At 43.9% G+C, this 19,021-nt stretch overlaps 1 protein-coding gene across 1 annotated transcript; it reads right to left on the bottom strand.

Moving 5' to 3' along the window:
- Positions 1-23: 23 nt before the first annotated feature.
- Positions 24-18,367, bottom strand: LOC106590474 (V-type proton ATPase catalytic subunit A). The gene is made up of 15 exons (XM_014181544.2): positions 18,191-18,367; positions 11,463-11,559; positions 11,045-11,173; positions 9,611-9,825; positions 8,724-8,861; positions 8,492-8,643; positions 8,063-8,225; positions 6,290-6,398; positions 6,037-6,159; positions 5,777-5,891; positions 5,540-5,603; positions 1,498-1,701; positions 1,268-1,362; positions 968-1,139; positions 24-793 (listed from the first exon to the last, which is right to left on the bottom strand). The coding sequence occupies exons 2-15, from the start codon at positions 11,542-11,544 to the stop codon at positions 701-703; spliced, it is 1,854 nt and encodes a 617-aa protein (XP_014037019.1). The 5' UTR covers positions 11,545-11,559; positions 18,191-18,367; the 3' UTR covers positions 24-700.
- Positions 18,368-19,021: the final 654 nt, after the last annotated feature.

Here is a 19,021-nt window from a genome sequence, read left to right as displayed (position 1 = left end):
ACACACACAGAATAAATACCCACTATTTTGTTTTGTTGCCTTTTATTCTTTGGGACTTGTCCCATGAGCAGTAGAAAGGACAGGGTGAGCGCCCACCTCTCTCTCTCTCTCTCTCTCCCCCTCTCACACACACACACACACAGCAAGTACACAAGACTACACAGCATAAATCAGTAAATATGAACAACCAGACCACACGCTGTCCATGTCAGACGCCTGCAACAAATATAGAGTCACTCTGCTTATTAAGTATTTGATGTTAATATTCATCAATATTCTGTACAGATAGAGGGCTAATGAACGATAATTACATCAACTGAAGTCTTCAGGTACACAGCTAGGGCCAGAGACCATGTCCAAAATAAACAGGGGGAAGGGAGGGGCAATGCAGGGGTCTCACAAACAGACATGTAAACATACACACATTAAGGTGTTGGGGCAGATCTTCGACCATGCTGGGGCAAATATACTGGGGTATTTAGAATGTGTGAGGAAACAGAATACAAGAATACAGTACATTTTGTTCTCTTCTTGCCCATACACATGTTGAGTAAACTGATGGCAGGAGGTTGGGTGTAAACACAAGGCAGTGGAATGTGAGGCTGCAGTGGAGGTGGCTACAGAGTGGGGGGGGGGCAGACATGCACTGTCCCCGAGGTCACAGGTGAGGGGTCAGGGGTGAAAGGTCCAGGGTGAAGGCTCAGTCCTCCAAGCTACGGAAGGAGTTCTGCATGTCCTCCAGCAGTTGGGCATAGTCAGACTTGATCTTGGCCTCTCCCTCCTTCACTGGGTCCTGAAACAGACCAGACATATAGAGTTACACAGACACACAAACAGATCGTGATACAGACAAATAGTAAGAGAAACACTCAGAGACAGCATAGAAATACAGAGAGAGAGAGAGATATAGGGAATACACACACACACAGAGAAAGACAAACGAGAAACAGTCAGACAGCAGATGTACCTTGAACTTCATGGAGCTGAGTCTGTAGAGGATCTCTCCCAGGTGTTCTCGGATCATGGACCAGGTGATCTTGTTGTCGCTCTGAGCTGTGGTCTCCACCGCGTGCCTCGCCATGTCGTAGAACGCTATGATGTTGGACAGGATGCCTACCGTCTTATAGAAGGGACAAAACCTGCAGGGAGAGGTCAGGGGGCAGGGAGTTACAGTTGGAATGACTTCACAGTCAATCTTTCAGTATTACTCAGAAATATATGAGTAGGTCAGTGAGAGTAAGTGCGTTTGAGTGAGTGAGTGTTTTACCTGTCGTAGGGGGTGTAACCATTCTGTTGCAGGAAGTCATCCTTGAGGAGCTTGGCCACCTCCAGGGTGATCTTATCAGTTTCGGCCAGCGATGCCTGTCACCATGACAACCAGGACAATCTCAATATTATGAAGCAGAGGAGGCATGGAGATAAAACCTCAGACTATAGAGATGCAGCCCAATATTGTCCCCACCTTCTTTCTTCCCCCTCCCCTCAGTTGCCCCTCACCTTGCCGACCAGCTGTACGATCTCAGCCAGGTCCTCCTCCTCCTGCAGGATCTCTTTGGCCTTGGTGCGCAGTGGGACGAACTCAGGGAAGTGCTTGTCGTAGTACTCGTCTAGGGCCCGCGTGTACTTACTGTAGCTGATCAGCCAGTTGACTGACGGGAAGTGCTTCCTCTGGGCCAGCTTCTTATCCAGACCCCAGAACACCTGAGAGAGGGAAGGATAGAGGGGGAGAGAGAGAGAGAGAGAAAGGGGGAGAGAAAGAGTGAGTGGGCAGAGAGAAAGAGGGAGAGAGGATGAAGGCAGGGAGAGAGGGAGGGAAAAAGAGGATGAAGAGTTGCATTCCCCTGCTCAGACGTTGCATGAACCAACCAATGGTTGTGTGCCACGTCATTGATTGTGTCAGAATGACAGATTGCTATAACATATGATGTGGTTAGCTGATACGTAAAATACCTATCCAGGCGTTGTCAGATCTGACAGGCATCAGCATCAGGAGCGTACCCAAGGATTGATAATTGAGTCCCTAAAGCTTGTCTTTATTTCTTTGCTTCATATGGATGAGTGTAATGACCTTAGTGATCACTGTTTTACAGCCTGTGTTCGTAATGGCTGCTCAGTGAAACGACCTGTCCTTGAATGAGCAAGCCTTCCTTCATGAACTGGCCTCTGTAAAATGGTATGGAATCAGCTTGATCCCCTCTGTCGAAGACGCTTGGACCTTCTTTTTTTATATTTTCTGTGGTATTGTTAACAAACACGCCCCCATAAAGAAAATTAGAATTAAAAACAGGTTCAGCCCCTGGTTCGACCGTGATCTTGCAGAGTTACTCCACCTCAAGAATTGCATTTGGCGAAAGGCTCGGCACACGCATACTCAGGCTGACTGGCTATCATTCAGGCAAATGAGAAATAAGTGCACTCAGGCTATCCGGAAGGCCAAAGTTAGTTACTTTAAGGAGCAGTTCTCTCTCTGTGGGTCTAACCCCAAAAAGTTCTGGAAAACGGTTAAAGACCTGGAGAATAAACCCTCCTCCTCACAGCTGCCCATGTCCCTTAATGTTGATGATGTGGTTGTTACTGACAAGAAGCACATGGCTGAGATCTTTAAGGCACCACTTCCTGAAGTCAGGATTCCTATTTGACTCAGACATACCTCCTTGCCCATCCAACATTTCCTCATCTCCCACCCCTTCTAATGCAACTATCCCCGACGCTTCTCCCTTTTTTTTCTCCTGCCCTGCTACAAAGTTTCTCCCTGCAGGTGGTCACTGAGTCCGAGGTGCTAAAGGAGCTCCTTAAACTTTACCCCCCAAAAACGTATTCTTTAAGGTTGCTGCCCCTATCATCGCCAAGCCCGTCTCTCCTTTCTGGAGAGGTTCCCATTGCTTAGAAGGCAGCCACGGTTCGTCCTTTATTTAAAGGAGGAGATCAAGCTGATCCTAATTGTTATAGGCCTATTTCTATTTTGCCCTGTTTATCAAAAGTGTTGGAAAAAAACTTGTCAATAATCAACTGACTGGCTTTCTTGATGTCTATAGTATTCTCTCTGGTACGCAATCTGGTTCCACTCAGGTTATGGATGTGCCACTGCAACCTTAAAGGTCCTAAATGATGTCACCATTGCCCTTGATTATAAGCAATATTGTGCTGCTATTTTTATCAACTTGGCCAAAGCTTTTGATACGGTAGACCATTCCATTCTTGTGGACCTGGCTAAGGAGTATTGGTGTCTCTGAGGGGTCTTTCGGCTGGTTTGCTAACTACCTCTCTCAAAGAGTACAGTGTATAAAGTCAGAAAATCTGCCGTCTCAGCCACTGCCTGTCACCAAGGGAGTACCCCAAGGCTCAAGCCTAGGCCCCACGCTCTTCTGAATTTACATCAACAACATAGCTCAGGCAGTCGGAAGCTCTCTCATCCATTTATATGCTGATGATACAGTCTTATACTCAGCTGGCCCCTTCCCGGATTTTGTGTTAAATGCTCTACAACAAAGCAGACATCAGTGTGGATGACGGATCACCACCTCAAGCTGAACCTCGGCAAGACGGAGCTGCTCTTCCTCCCGGGGAAGGACTGCCCGTTCCATGATCTCGCCATCACGGTTGACAACTCCATTGTGTCCTCCTCCCAGAGTGCTAAGAGCCTTGGCATGATCCTGGACAACACCCTGTCGTTCTCCGCTAACATCAAGGCGGTGACCCGATCCTGTAGGTTCATGCTCTACAACATTCGCAGAGTACGACCCTGCCTTACACAGGAAGCGGCGCAGGTCCTAATCCAGGCACTTGTCATCTCCCGTCTGGATTACTGCAACTCGCTGTTGGCGGGGCTCCCTGCCGGTGCCATTAAACCCCTACAACTCATCCAGAACGCCGCAGCCCGTCTGGTGTTCAACCTTCCCAAGTTCTCTCACGTCACCCCGCTCCTCCGCACACTCCACTGGCTTCCAGTAGAAGCTCGCATCTGCTACAAGACCATGGTGCTTGCCTACGGAGCTGTGAGGGGAACGGCACCTCCGTACCTTCAGGCTCTGATCAGTCCCTACACCCAAAGAAGGGCACTGCGTTCATCCACCTCTGGCCTGCTCGCCTCCCTACCTCTGCGGAAGCACAGTTCCCGCTCAGCCCAGTCAAAACTGTTCGCTGCTCTGGCACCCCAATGGTGGAACAAGCTCTCTCACGACGCAAGGACAGCGGGGTCAATCACCACCTTCCGGAGACACCTGAAACCCCACCTCTTTAAGGAATACCTGGGATAGGATAAAGTAATCCTTCTAACCACCCCCCCCCCAAAAAAAAAAGATATATATAGATGTACTATTGTAAACTGGTTGTTCCACCAATTTGTAGGTCGCTCTGGATAAGAGCGTCTGCTAAATGACATAAATGTAAAGCTTTCTTAATGTCCAACAAGCTTTCTCTAACCTTGACCTTTGTTTTGGAGGTGTTCAGAACAAGGTTATGTGGTTAGGTAAGTAGAATGACCCTCCTCCCACAGGTGTGATTACTACCTCTGAGGGTTTAGAGCTTGAGGTAGTCACCTCATACAAGAAACTTGGGAGTATGGCTAGATGGTGCACTGTCTTTCTCTCAGCACATATCAAAGCTGCAGGCTAAAGTTAAATCTAGACTTGGTTTTCTCTATCGTAATCGCTCCTCTTTCACCCCAGCTGCCAAACTAACCCTGATTCAGATGACCATCCTACCCATGCTAGATTACAGAGACATCATTTAAGGGTGCTCTCGAGCGGCTAGATGTTCTTTACCATTCGGCCATCAGATTTGCCACCAATGCTCCTTTGAGGACACATTTCTGCACTCTATACTCCTCTGTAAACTGGTCATCTCTGTATACCCGTCGCAAGACCCACTGGTTGATGCTTAATTATAAAACCCTCTTAGGCCTCACTCTCCCCCTATCTGAGATATCTACTGCAGCCCTCATCCTCCACATACAACACCCGTTCTGAGTCACATTCTGTTAAAGGTCCCCAAAGCACACACATCCATGGGTCTCTCCTCTTTTCAGTTCGCTGCAGCTAGCGACTGGAACGAGCTGCAACAAACACTCAAACTGGGCAGTTTTATCTCAATATCTTTATTCAAAGACCTTATCATGGACACTCTTACTGACAGCTGTGGCTGCTTTGTGTGATGTATTATTGTCTCTACCTTCTTGCCCTTTGTGCTGTTGTCTGTGCCCAATAATGTTTGTACCATGTTTTGTGCCTCTACCATGTTGTTGTTGTTATGTTGTGTTGCTACTATGCTATGTTGTCATGTGTTGATGCCTTGCTATGTTGTTGTCTTAGGTCTCTCTTTATGTAGTGTTGTCTAACTTGTTGTGATGTGTGTTTTGTCCTATATTTATATTGTATTTATTTATTTTAATCCCAGGTCCCCGTGGCCGCAGGAGGCCTTTTGCTTTTCGGTAGGCCGTCATTGTAAATAAGAATGTGTTCTTAACTGACTTGCCTAGTTAAATAATGGTGTAAGTGTGTTCTATCAGAGCCAGACAGAAACAGGCTGTATCCACAGTTACCTGCACGATTCCCAGGGTAGCTGATGTCACAGGATCAGAGAAGTCGCCACCAGGGGGAGACACACTGTGGAAATGAAACAGAACATTGGTAACGTGGTTATAACGTTAGAAGAAGCACTCCACTTCCGCCTATTTCAGTGTGGCTTGATTGTGTTGGCAGGTTTCTGAGGTCTACTGGAGAGCTGAGAGGAGGAACAAGGGCTCCCCCGTGTGGTGAAGAGATGTAACTGTACTCACGCCCCCACAATGCTGACGCTGCCCTCTCTCTCTGGGTTGCCAAGACACTTCACTCTGCCAGCACGCTCGTAGAATGACGCCAGACGGGCACCCAAGTAGGCTGGGTAACCACTGTCTGTGGAGACAAAACAGACCTTACTTGATATGTTCCAAATAACTGATTTAAACCAAATTCACCCCACTAGCCCTAGAAGATGTCCTATACATTGCATTAAAAAGGCAACTATTTTGTATTTTGGGTGTTACCAGCTGCCACTCACCAGCGGGCATCTCAGCCAGTCGACCAGAGATCTCCCTGAGAGCCTCGGCCCATCGAGAGGTGGAGTCAGCCATCATGCTAACATTGTAGCCCATGTCCCTGAAGTACTCAGACAGCGTGATCCCTGCAGACACACACACACAGAGGACAAGTAGGTGATTGGTTAGGGGGTGTGCTCCATGTTGTGGTCTCAGACCTGTCATTGGCTGGGAGGTTTGCTGTGTTATGCTCTGGGCCCTGTGATTGGTTCCTACCTGTGTAGATAGAGGCCTCTCTAGCAGCCACAGGCATGTTGGAGGTGTTGGCGACCAGCGCTGTTCTCTTCATGATGCTCTCAGTCTTCCCATCCACCTCCATGGTCAGCTATTAGACAGACACACTGTCAATCATCCTGACCTTCAATAAGAAAAAGGCTAACGCTAATGATGATGATCATGATAATCTAATGACATACAGCGCATTCGGAAAGTATTCAGACCCCTTGACCTTTTCCACATTTTGTTACTTTACAGCCTTATTCTAAAATTAATTTAATCAATGTTTTTCCTCATCAATCTACACACAACACCCCACAATGACAAAGCAAAAACAGTTTAGAAATGTTTACAAATGTATAGAAAAATAAAATAAAAAGAAATACCATTTACATAAGGATTGAGACCTTTGCTATGAGACTCGAAATTGAGCTCAGGTACATCCTGTTTTCATTGATCATACTTGAGATGTTTCTACAACATGATTTGGAAAGGCACACACACCTGTCTATATAAGATCCCACAGTTGAAAGTGCATTTCAGAGCAAAAACCAAGCCATGAGGTCGAAGGAATTGTCCGTAGCGCTCCGAGACAGGATTGTATCAAGGCACAGATCTGGGGAAGGGTACCAAAAACATTTCTGCAGCATTGAAGGTCCCCAAGAACACAGTGGCCTCCATCATTCTTAAATGGAAGAAGTTTGGAACCACAAAGACTCTTCCAAGAGCTAGCCGCCCGGCAAAACTGAGAAATCAGGGAGGTGACCAAGAACCGAATGGTCACTCTGACAGAGTTCTAGGGTTCCTCTGTAGAGATAGTTGTACATATGGAAGTTTCTTCTATCTCTGCAGCAGTCCACCAATTAGGCCTTTATGGTAGATTGGCCAGACAGAAGCCATTCCTCAGTAAAAGGCACATGACAGCCCGCTTGGAGTTTGCCAAAAGGCACCTAAAGGAGTCTTACACCATGAGAACCAAAATGATCTGGTCTGATGAAACAAAGATTTAACTCTTTGGCCTAAATGCCCTAAATGCCAAGAGTCACGTCTGGAGGAAACCTGGCACCATCCCCACAGTGAAGCATGGTGGTGGCAGCATGATGCCGTGAGGATGTTTTTCAGTGGCAGGGACTGGGAGACCAGTCAGGACCGAGGCAAAGATGAACAGAGCAAAGTACAGAGAGATCCTTGATGAAAACCTGCTCCAGAGCTCTCAGGACCTCAGACTGGGGCGAAGGTTCACCTTCCAACAGGAAAATGACCCTATACACACAGCCAAGACAACGCAGGAGTGGCTTCGGGACAAGTCTCTGAATGTCCTTGTGTGTCCCAGCCGGAGCCAGGACTTGAACCCAATCTAACATCTCTGGAGAGACCTGAAAATAGCTGTGCAGCAACACTCCCCATCCAACCTGACAGCTTGAGAGGATCTGCAGAGAAGAATGGGAGAAACTCCCCAAATACAGGTGTGCCAAGATTATAGCGTCACACCCAAGAAGACTCAAGGCTGTAATTGCTGCCAAAAGTGCTTCAACAAAGTACTGAGTAAAGGGTCTGAATACTTATGTAAATGTGATATCATTTTTTTTATTTTTTTACATCTGCAAAAATGTCTAAAAACCTATTTTTGCTTCGTCATTATGGGGTATTGTGTGTAGATTGATGAGGAAAAAAGGAGTTTCATCCATTTTAGAGTAAGCCTGTAACGTAACAAAATGTGGAAAAAGTCAAGTTGTTCTGAATACTTTCCGAATGCACTGTAACACCACCCACCTCGGGGAAATCTCGCAGAACTTCTGACATCTCGTTCCCACGCTCCCCGCAGCCTACGTAGACAATGACATCACTGTTGGAGTACTTTGACAGGGACTGGGAGATGACCGTTTTACCACAGCCAAAGGCTCCGGGGATGGCTGTGGTTCCTCCCTGGACACACCTGGACACAGAGACAGACAGAACAAACCGGGGGCAGGGAGATGGAAGCAGAGGTTGAGTATATTGGCAGATTCAGAGAACACTTTCTAATTCAGCTTCCTTGTAGTAGAACATTGAAGACAGATGGACAGAAAGACATTCTGATAGTGTCCTTGAAGAAAAGAGGGAAAATGGGGAGAATGCTAAGAGGGATTCCCTGAAGCAGAGAGATGGAGAAAGGTGAAGGAAGGATAGATGGAAAAGTGGGGTAAGAGAAAGGGGACTCACGGGAAGAGGGCGTCCAGTACTCTCTGTCCGGTCAGCAGTGGGTGATTGGCAGGTAGCTTCTCTGTGACCGGACGAATCTGTCGCACTGGCCAGACTTGGACCATGGTGAACTTTTCCTTCATACCCTCAAACTCCAGCTCCAACACCACGTCCTGAAACACACAGTCTTAATACATAAATGACCCCACATGTATTACTATGGATTTAGACAAGGTTGGGTGGTGGAACTAACCGAGACGTCATAGTTTCCAGGGGGAGCCACATAGGTGACGGTTCCTCTGTTCCTCGGGGGCAGCATGATCTTGTGCTTGATGAGGGAGTTCTCAAACACCATCCCGTAGATATCACCCCCTGTGATGTGACTGCCCACCTAAGAGGGGGGGGGGGGGTTAATGGTTATCAATTCAAACTTTAACATGAAAGCTAGAATCCTTAGTTGCTACATACATTTTGGGATTTATAGATTAACGATAGATACCCACTGATTCATGAAGAATATAACTTCTAATGATTTGTGAGCTTAGTTCAACTGTCGTACCCCATCAGAACCCAAAATATAAGCTTGATTTACCCCAATGTTCGTAAACAATGTAAACAAACACTGGATAGCCTCAAAACATGGTTAAAACTACCATTTTGATATCATGGATGGTCAGTACTTGCATCCATAGCTCAGTCTATGACTTTCACTGTGGTTCCCGAGTGGCGCAGCGGTCTAAGGCACTGGATCTCAGTGCTAGAGGCGTCACTACAGACACCCTGGTTCGAATCCAGGCTGTATCACAACCGGCCATGATTGTGAGTCCCATAGGGCGGCACACAATTGGCCCAGCGTCGTCCGGGTTTGGCCGGTATAGGCTGTCGTTGTAAATAAGAATTTGTTCTTAACTGACTTGCCTAGTTAAATAAAGGTTACATTTTTGAAAATTCTCCAGGCCCATTGCTCATCTTACTCCCAAAACAGAGGCGGGGTTACCGCTTTGTTATTGTTTCAATTAAGGATTCTAGCTTTAAATGTACAGTTCAGTATGTGGTCTAAGGAGACTTGAAATTGTGGATAGTGTAGCGCATCGAGTAAACCACGCAAACACTTTCCTCAGAGTAGTAGGACACACCCACCCGTAAGCTCTTGACGGGGGAGAACTCCCATTTCAGGTCTCGGTTGAGGGCTCCGATATTGACTCCGCGGGGGATGTAGATGCTCTGTGTTAGGTCGTTGATGTCCTTCAGGGGGCGCTGGATACCATCAAAGATGGAGCCCATGATGCCTGGGCCCAGCTCCACTGACAGAGGCTTCCCTGTCCGCAGCACTGGGTCCCCAACGGACACACCCGCTGTGACAATGCTCAGGAACATACTCACAGTGTGTGTGTGTGTGTGTGTGTGTGTGTGTGTGTGTGTGTGTGTGTGTGTGTTTTCAGTACAGTGTAGAAGACTGAGTGTGTATGAACCGTAGAAATGTGTTCGGTAATGAACACTAAGGTGATTGTATAAATATATAGTAAGTGTGTATACACACACACACACCATGGCGGTTGGAACTGGTTCAGGGAACCAAACCAAAGACCCGAAAATAACTAAATTTTAAGGAACAGAATCAGAACTGCGAATGAAAGTGATCTATAATGTTCCAGGAACAGAACTGTTATTTTATAATCATGGCAACCGATTAATAATGTTTTTTTTACATTCAGGGTATATTTTTCTTCTGTTCCCACTAAAAACTCTGTAAAGCACCTCTGCAAAGCCCTCACCCTCAAACCTATTCCAGTGTCTACCCACTAGAAGATTTTTGCAAGTATGTGTGTACCAGGGTTTCCATTAGGAAAATTTGAAAAAACATCCATATACATTCAGATTGAACCTGGCGCAGCCAGCACCATCAATAAACAAGGGATATTGGCCAAACAATGTGTTTCGATGTGTAGGATATGCAAAATCTCTCCCTCAGCATGCTACGACACGCATTTCTTTAGGTCAGATGGCTAGAACACCTTGTCTGCTATACAGATATAGGCGTATAGAAGGAGGCTAATTTGTTAATTTTATATCACAGTAAAGGAAGGAACGATGTAAACCGGTACTTTTGTTTTGGTTCTAACTGATTCAGAAATGTATTTTGCTTCTACACCTGCATTACTTGCTGTTTGGGGTTTTAGGCTGGGTTTCTATACAGCACTTTGAGATATCAGCTGATGTAAGAAGGGAAATATAAATACATTTGATTTGAAATTTGATTTGATCAGGAAAAGGAAAAAAAATGGTGGTTCTGTTCAGGAAAAAAGCGATCAGAAAATAACTTTTGGTTCCAACCCCTGACAGACAGGTGCAGTCATGTACACACAGGCATAGCACTGTATGTACCAGGAGAACACTGACAGTCAGGTACAGTAAAGCTTGCATCCCAAATGAAACCCCTATTAACTTTACAGTGCACTTCTTTTAACCAGGGCCCATATTTCTCTGGTCAAAAGTAGTGCCCTATGTAGGGAATAGGATTCCATTTGGGATACAACCAGTCAGGTGCAGTAACAGTATAACCCGTAAGGATACATGTCTCCTCGTAGACCTGGATGGTGGCCATGTCTCCCTCCAGCCTGATGATCTCTCCCACCAGCTCACTGTGGCCCACACGCACCAGCTCATACATGGCCGCTCCCGCCATAGCAGTGGCCGTCACCACTGCAGCACAGCCAGGGGACAACACAGGTCAGAGGTCACACACCATGCAAGCGAGACGGATCTCTAGTCAAAACTCCACGCCAGATTGGTGTAAACAGATTAGTGCCAAGCCAAGCCTCCTATCGCCTAGCTTACTACCAGAGGGATAGCTTTTTTTTCTTCCATTTAACCTTTAACTAGGCATAGCTGAGGCTATTACCAAAGCATCCCTTCTTCAGCTAGCCTAAAACCTTTAGAGCCTAAACAGAGGCACATGAGACATAGGTGAATGTGTATGTGAGATAGTGACCTGGGCCGGAGACTCCATGGACATATCCAAACTCGCTCTCTTTCTCCTCATCCCGGATCTTAGGCAGCTTGGACAGGTCCATCCTGACAGGCTAGATCTGAGAGAAAGAAAGAATGGAGTGAGTGTGTGAATGACAGTGATAAAGGGAGCGAGAAGAGAGAAAGAGTGGTGCACAGTCCACAGAGCACCACTGACGGGTTGGTTATTCAGCAACAAAACCATTGTGTGAGCAACTATGGGAAAAACAGATGGGTTGGCTTAGATTGTTGACAACATGTAAACTATATTTTAGTCTCCAATGTTTATTGAAAACAAATAGATTTTCTAAATGGTTCACTGATATGGATGAAAATACCCTCAAATTAAAGCTGACAGTCTGCATTTTAAACTCATAGTCATTGTATCATTTAAAATCCAAAGTGCTGTAGTACAGAGACAAAACATTTGTCACTAGCTAGGTTTCCATCCAATTGGCGACAGATTTTCATGGGAATATTATAGAATCCGTATAAAGAAAACATGCGCATTTTCCCACCAGTGGTATATTTCCACCAAATTGACTTCTTGCGGATAAACATCAGTGCGTGATGACGTAGTGCACACAAAATGTACTTTTTCGCTTAGGTTTTCATTTATCAAATAAAAATCTGAAGTTCAATGTGTTTCCATCGCATGTTCAACTCTAGCGATAGTTTTGTCACAAAAACTGTTGTGTTAAATAGTAAATGTGCCTACTCTGGTCTTGGCACCTGCGCTCTAGCCAACAGCTCACAGATACAGTGCAGGTAGGCTGTGAGGGTTGTCTAGTCTACACCATGAGATTATTATGGATTTCTATTAGTCAAACAGCAGTCAAGCATAGATCATCATCTCACCAGAATAAGACCCTGGATATTTATTGGAAAGCAGCGTCAAGCTCATTACCGTGCACTTTCACCACTCTGAAATGAATCAGAACTTATTTCATCTGTAGTCTAATAAACTGCATAGTTTTCCGAGTCGTGTGACTCCAAAGGTACTTCGATATGATGCATATTATATCAAGAACAATAACAGGACCCAGCCTCTGTGTAACTCTATACGTCTGGCGCATAAAGTAGTTTCCACCTCCATGTCCCGAAACATACATTTTACAGACACAAAAACACCTCACCATCTTGAACAAACAAAGTCTTTCGGCGTTAATAAAAATTGTACCGAAACTACCTGTTTCCATCACAGCTGTTACGATTTATTTTGTTATGGTATGACTTTACTTGCATAAAACACTATGGATGGAAACGTGGTTACTGTCCCAGTATGGAGCTCACCGTATATACAGCTGTATTGATTCGTGTTATAGCTGACTGCATCCCAGACCATAGTGAGTTATAGTCCTGGCTGGGACACTATTGACCCAGTCATTAGAAGGTCAATGGGCTTCTCATCCAACTCAAAATCCACCCACCCATCCATTCTGAATCTGTTCAAAGCAGCTTGTTAACCCTCCCCAACACTAAAAACATACACTAACAGAGTAGGCCAATTACTAAATGATGATTTCACACAGACAAATTCCCGCCCACACATAGGCTTAAAAATGAAGCTTTCTACAATGGTGAGAGGGACTCGCAAACATATAGCAAGCACACTATCGGGAAACAGCCTGTACACACAGATCCCTGTCCCTCTTATGTTACCATGACAATATCACCCCTTTTCTGAACCGTGACCATGGTGATATCCCAGCGACTAGAGCCCAACGTCACGACATCTCTCTCTCTCTAGGGAGAGAATGTTTTATTCCCTCTGGATCCTATCAGGAGCAAAATACTTACTGTAAAACAGGACAGACACTGTATACACACACTGACAGACTCACACTTGGACAGAATTCAATCATTTCCATTGTGATTTTGGCATAGAGACTCATAGGGTGGAATATATGCATGAAGCGTCACATGACTGTGGAACATGGCTGGCTGAGTTATATGGGCCGTTTGAGGAAGTGGAAAATCCTAGTGTGGGGTAGGATTGGGAAGTCAACTAAATTAGTGTCTTTGTGAATTGTATGAGATTCAGACACAGTGATTCACAACACTCTGGTATTTAAAAAGCTAGAGGATTAAATCCATATCCCTTGACACAACAGTGAGCATACTGCCATGCCTCAGGGCAGCCACCTACCAAGCTCAGCAATCTCTGGTACGATGCAGGCTGAAGTTGCCCTTAAAAACAGATCAGGGATCAGTTTACTCTCCCCAAAGTCCCTACCTTTATTGGGGGGAAAAAGTACTTCCACACTAATGGTTGTGGAAGTACAGTCAGAGGGTAAAACCCAGACATGCATCACATTTCTATGGACTCAGCCACATCATATGACACCAGTCATGTGACGTATGGAATCCTTTTATCAAGGATACACTCACTGAGCACTGCAGTGTTAAAATGTAAATGATCCGTACTCAGGAATGTCTCTCCAGTGAGGGTAACCAGTGACCAAACAAAGGAGCTTTAGCCTAATAAAATAATGTCCCATTCAGCATAATCTGTCTCATAATGAAACTAGAACGAGTGCTGGTTGCAAGATGTTGCATAATCCTGTAAACCCAACGGCTCACATTTAACTTCCTGTTCAAATGTCATGAAATAGTGCTAATTTACTAAGTAAGTGCATCCCAAATTGATAATGGATTCACACATTCACCAACAACCACCCTTCCCCTGGCTACCAGTGATTCTGAAGGGCAGAATCAGGAAGGCAAGCACTGAAGAGAGGGAGAAGGCCTACAGTACAGGCCGAGGTTCTAGGGCAGGGGTAGAACATAATTAGAATAATTTGTACACTGCAAATTGACCACAAGTTTGCCCAAAAAGAGGTTCCATTTGAAAATATAAATAATTTCATACGTTGATTACATTGAGACACGATCACATATATGTCTCCTTGTTTACATGTGGCAATACTTGGTAACAGATTTTCTAAATTAAACTCTTTTTTTGCTGAATTCATTGTGATTTTAACAGTCTTTTTTGACCCAAAACTAAAAAATATACACAACCAGTCAAAAGTTTGGACACCTTCTCATTCCAGGGTTTTTCTCTACTTTTACTATTTTCTACATTGTAGAATAATAGTGAAGACATCAAAACTATGAAATAACACATATGGAATCATGTAGTAACCAAAAAAGTGCTTAACAAATCAAAATATATTTTATATTTGAGATTCTTCAAAGTAGCCACCCTTAATGACAGCTTTGCACACAATTGGCATTCTCTCAACCAGCTTCATGAGGTAGTCACCTGGAATGCATTTCAATTAACAGGTGTGCCTTTTTAAAAGAAAATGTTTTGAATTTCTTTCCTTCTTCATGCGTTTGAGCCAATCAGTTGTGTTGTGACAAGGTAATTGAAATGGATTCCAGGTGACTACCTCATGAAGCTGGTTGAGGGAATGCCAAGAGTGTGCAAAGCTGTCATCAAGGCAAAGGGTGGCTACTTTAAAGAATCTCAACTATAAAATATTTTGATTTGTTTAACACTTTTTTGCTTACTAGATGATTCCATATATGTAATTTCATAGTTTTGATGTCTTCACTATTATTCTACAATATAGAAAATAGTCAAAATAAAGAAAAACCCTTTTATGAGTAGGTGTGTCCCAAATTTTGACTGGTACTGTAGTTATAAACTGTGTGGTTAGAGCCCGGAATTCTGATTGGCTGACAGCCGTGGTATATCAGACCATATACCACGGGTATGACAAAGCATTTATTTGTACTGCTCTAATTACATTGGTAACTAGTTTATAATAGCAGTAAGTCACCTCTGGGGTTTGTGGTACATGGCCAATATGCCACGGCTAAGGGCTGTATCCAGGCACTCCATGATGCATCTTGTCTAAGAACAGCCCTTAGCGGTGGTATATTGGCCATATACCACACTCCCGTGTTGCTTATTGTTTAATTATATGTGCATATCTACCTCAATTCTCTCTTACCCCTGCAGAACACCTTGGTACTGGTACCCTGTGTATATAGCCAAGTTATCGTTACTCATTTGTATTTATTCTTACTTTTCTATTTTCTTTCTCTGCATTGTTGGGAAAGGCCCGTAAGTAAGCTGTTAGTCTACACCTGTAGTTTTTGTGAGCATAGGAGAAATACAATTTGATAACAAGATAAAATAGTTAACCTTTCTCAGTCCTAGTGTAACCGATGTGAAATGGCTAGTTAGTTAGCGGTGGTGCGCGCTAATAGCGTTTCAATCAGTGACGTCACTCGCTCTGAGACTGGAAGTAGGGTGTCCCCTTGCGTTGCAAGGACGGTGGCTTTTGTGGTGCGATGGGTAACGATGCTTCGGTGGGTGTCAGTTGTTGATGTGTGCAAGGGTCCCTGGTTCGAGCCCGGGTTGGGGCGAAGAGAGGGACGGAACCTACACTGTTACATTGGTGCCGTGACCCGGATCATTGGTTGCTGCGGAAAAGGAGGAGGTCAAAAGAGGGGGTGAATGTAACCGATGTGAAATGGCTAGTTAGTTAGCGGTGGTGCGCGCTAATAGCATTTCAATCAGTGACGTCACTCGCTCTGAGACTTGAAGTAGGGTTTCCCCTTGCGTTGCAAGGGCCGCGGGTTTTGTGGCGCGATGGGTAACGATGCTTCGTGGGGTGTCAGTTGTTGATGTGTGCAAGGGTCCCTGGTTCAAGCCCGGGTTGGGGCGAAGAGAGGGACGGAACCTACACTGTTACACTAGTATTGAGCCAAAGAGCTGCAACTAAAACTGGTCCTGAATCAACACTTAGGGAAAACCTATTAAACCTATTCTTTTAACTAGCTGTTCTTTTTAACTAGCTGTTCTTTTTAACTAGCTGTTCTTTGTTATCAAAGATAGAAGACACAAAGGGTAGATCTTATTCTGAATATCCTGTAGCTTCCTTTCCCCTTCCTTGTCTTGTGTCCTTCATTAGACACAGCACTATACAGGTGAAAGAAAATCAATCGGTGGGATTTCACAATATTGCTTTAACTTAGGGTTTCCCAAACTCTGTCCTCGGGACACACATTTTGATTTTTGCCATAGCACTACACAGCTGATTCAAATAATCAACTAATCATCAAGCTTTGACCATTTGAAACAGCTGTGTAGTGTTAGGGCAAAAACCAAAACGTGCACCCCTTGGGGTCCCAATGACACCATTTGGGAAACAGTGATTTAACCTATCCTTACTTCTCAGATCAGTGCAGATGAAGGAGAAGGGAAGAGGATGTGAACTAACATTATTGAGATTCACCAAAACAGGCCCTACCCTATAAGCAGACACTTCTGATGGGAAATGCAACATCCAAGTGAGGATGTGGTGGGGCTGTGGCAGGTACACAGGGTCCTAACGCGCTTGTGCTAAATGCATTGAATGATTCTTCCTCTTCCGTAGTCAAACAGAATCATCCTCATGTGACACTGTCACACTAGCCTATGTCACTAGGGACAAACCAATGGAATAGGGCCGCTTGACTATAATGTGATTTGTCTTTGATTTACAATACCACTCTCTGCATGCATCTTCAACTGATAACGTTTGTAGTAGGGCTACTAGTCTCCTTCTTATCTCAGGTGCATTGCCCCAAAGTCTGCGGGTCAGTCAGCTGAGATTAAAGTAGCCCAATAATGGACTAAAGGAGCCTAACGTTACTGCTTATACTCCAATGATTTTACATGTTCTGTTTATAGGTGAATTGGCTCTGGAAGGCAAAACGGCCAAATAATCCATCTAAAACGTGAATCGATTCTCAATTGCGGTGCGGTTCAAGAAATATAAATCCCTCTACTTTCATATCAAAATAATTTCACAAACGAAAAATACACACTGACTGTCCACTTATAACCGGTTTTATCAGTTGCAGCCTACTGTATTTTTTTTTTTGACAACATGTTTGTGGTGTCGGTATTCCATTTACACAGGTGTTCAGACACGTATAGCTAATTAGCACAAAATGTCCACTCAGTCTTCCATGTTTTCCATAAACAAGCATTGTAATACGGAAATATTGGCTTGTGGGAACCCTATAAAAAGGTGTATATCAATTTAACATTTTGTTTTTTTACAATTATTTCTCGCCGATATGAAAGGTTCTTAAGTTTCCAAACCCGTACCGCAAGCAATGCGTGTTAAAGGTCAAACCAAGCATCACGGCTCTTAATTAACAGATGACGTCTTAGTCCAATGATTTAGGTGTAATGATCAAGGGCTACATTGCCAAAGGTGTCTTGTCAATATAATCACATGATCACCAATGCGCTGTAGCGTCGACATTTTTTTTACATGATCGAATCTATCCATGGCCATGCAACTGAAAATAACATAAGTAGTTGCATTGTTGCTATAAAAAAAAAACACATTGAGAGACAAATACATAACGTGCGGCACGATGTTTACGCATTTTTGCGCAACAACAACTGACATTTGAGAAGCCGCATTGCCAGCGTTGCAATTTGATGGTGATAAAAATCCATGTAATTTTTTTTTATTCAAATAGTCCTATATTTGAATGAATAACTAAGACCATGAATGCATTTAAATGTTCTAATTATCAAAATCCTTTGATAAACGACCGTATTATTTAAGCCTAGGTCATCTGTCAAAATCGCTGGCTGTGCCATTTTGATGCATTTCGAAAGAATTATGAAAAATCACATAATATAGACAGTGCATTTAAGCTAACTTGATGATAATAAAACGGCATAGCTACCTTCAGAAATTAAACGGTCCAGCGTCTTGATCCTCTGCCTAGGGAAGACGTGAGTGGCGATACGACAGCAAATGATCAGCTGACTTCATTCAATCCGAGTTTTGCAGATCGCGAGACTCGGGACTCACAACGCTGCAACTGCTTCCATTATGGCTCAAGCTCACTCTGGTGTCAAATATATAGATGGAAAAATATCTACTTCCTCTTGATATTCGTCTATAGTTTGAAATTAACATTTAAAAACAACAACACAAGAACAGAACAGCTGATTAATTAGACATGTTCCACGGTTGAGGCTCGGAACGAAAAATATATTGAAGGCTCCACAATAGGCTGAGGGCAGAAAAGCAAACGGTAGAATTATGTGGTCTTTTTCGAAAAAATATCTTTGCGTTTGAACCAAAATGGCGGTAGAACAATAGGATGTTGCGGTTACGTGTTAAATATGGATTACACTGTTGGACACTGGAGATTTGCATTGCACAATATTTTACGTCAGTGCTATGAATTCAAATTAATATCGAGTTGCGCCACAAATGATTAGAAATTGAATAATAGCAAATTATTATTAAGACATGTAAAAATCTAACAAAAATATCAAAGCCAATGGACAATACATACTTCAAGAACAAAAATCACGAAATGTTTCAATATTTCTAAAACATAACTTGTTTTTTTTATTCAACAGAAATATTTAGGTAATTTGCTCAACCCATATAATAAAAATATCAGGATTAAAAAATATAAACGTACAGTGAGTGACATTCTGCGATTAGACGGATGGGTATACAGATAAAATTGACTTGGGCTGGCACTTAGGATGTTGATGTT

The sequence above is a fragment of the Salmo salar genome, chromosome ssa29 (assembly GCF_905237065.1).
Source record: "Salmo salar chromosome ssa29, Ssal_v3.1, whole genome shotgun sequence".
NCBI lineage: Eukaryota > Metazoa > Chordata > Actinopteri > Salmoniformes > Salmonidae > Salmo > Salmo salar.
The sequence above is the reverse complement of the archived record's forward strand: the minus strand, read 5'-3'. Positions and strand labels throughout refer to the sequence as shown.

What these genes read in the sequence shown, in the direction of transcription:
- LOC106590474 (XM_014181544.2), bottom strand. Translation starts at nt 11,544, where the DNA reads ATGGACCTGTCCAAGCTGCCTAAGATCCGGGATGAGGAGAAAGAGAGC. An exon ending in TTCTGCGAGATTTCCCCGAG is followed by an intron (nt 6,399 to 8,062) that starts GTGGGTGGTGTT and finishes TCTGTCTAATAG; the next exon opens with CTGACCATGGAGGTGGATGG. An exon ending in GGTTACACCCCCTACGACAG is followed by an intron (nt 1,140 to 1,267) that starts GTAAAACACTCA and finishes CTCTCCCTGCAG; the next exon opens with GTTTTGTCCCTTCTATAAGA.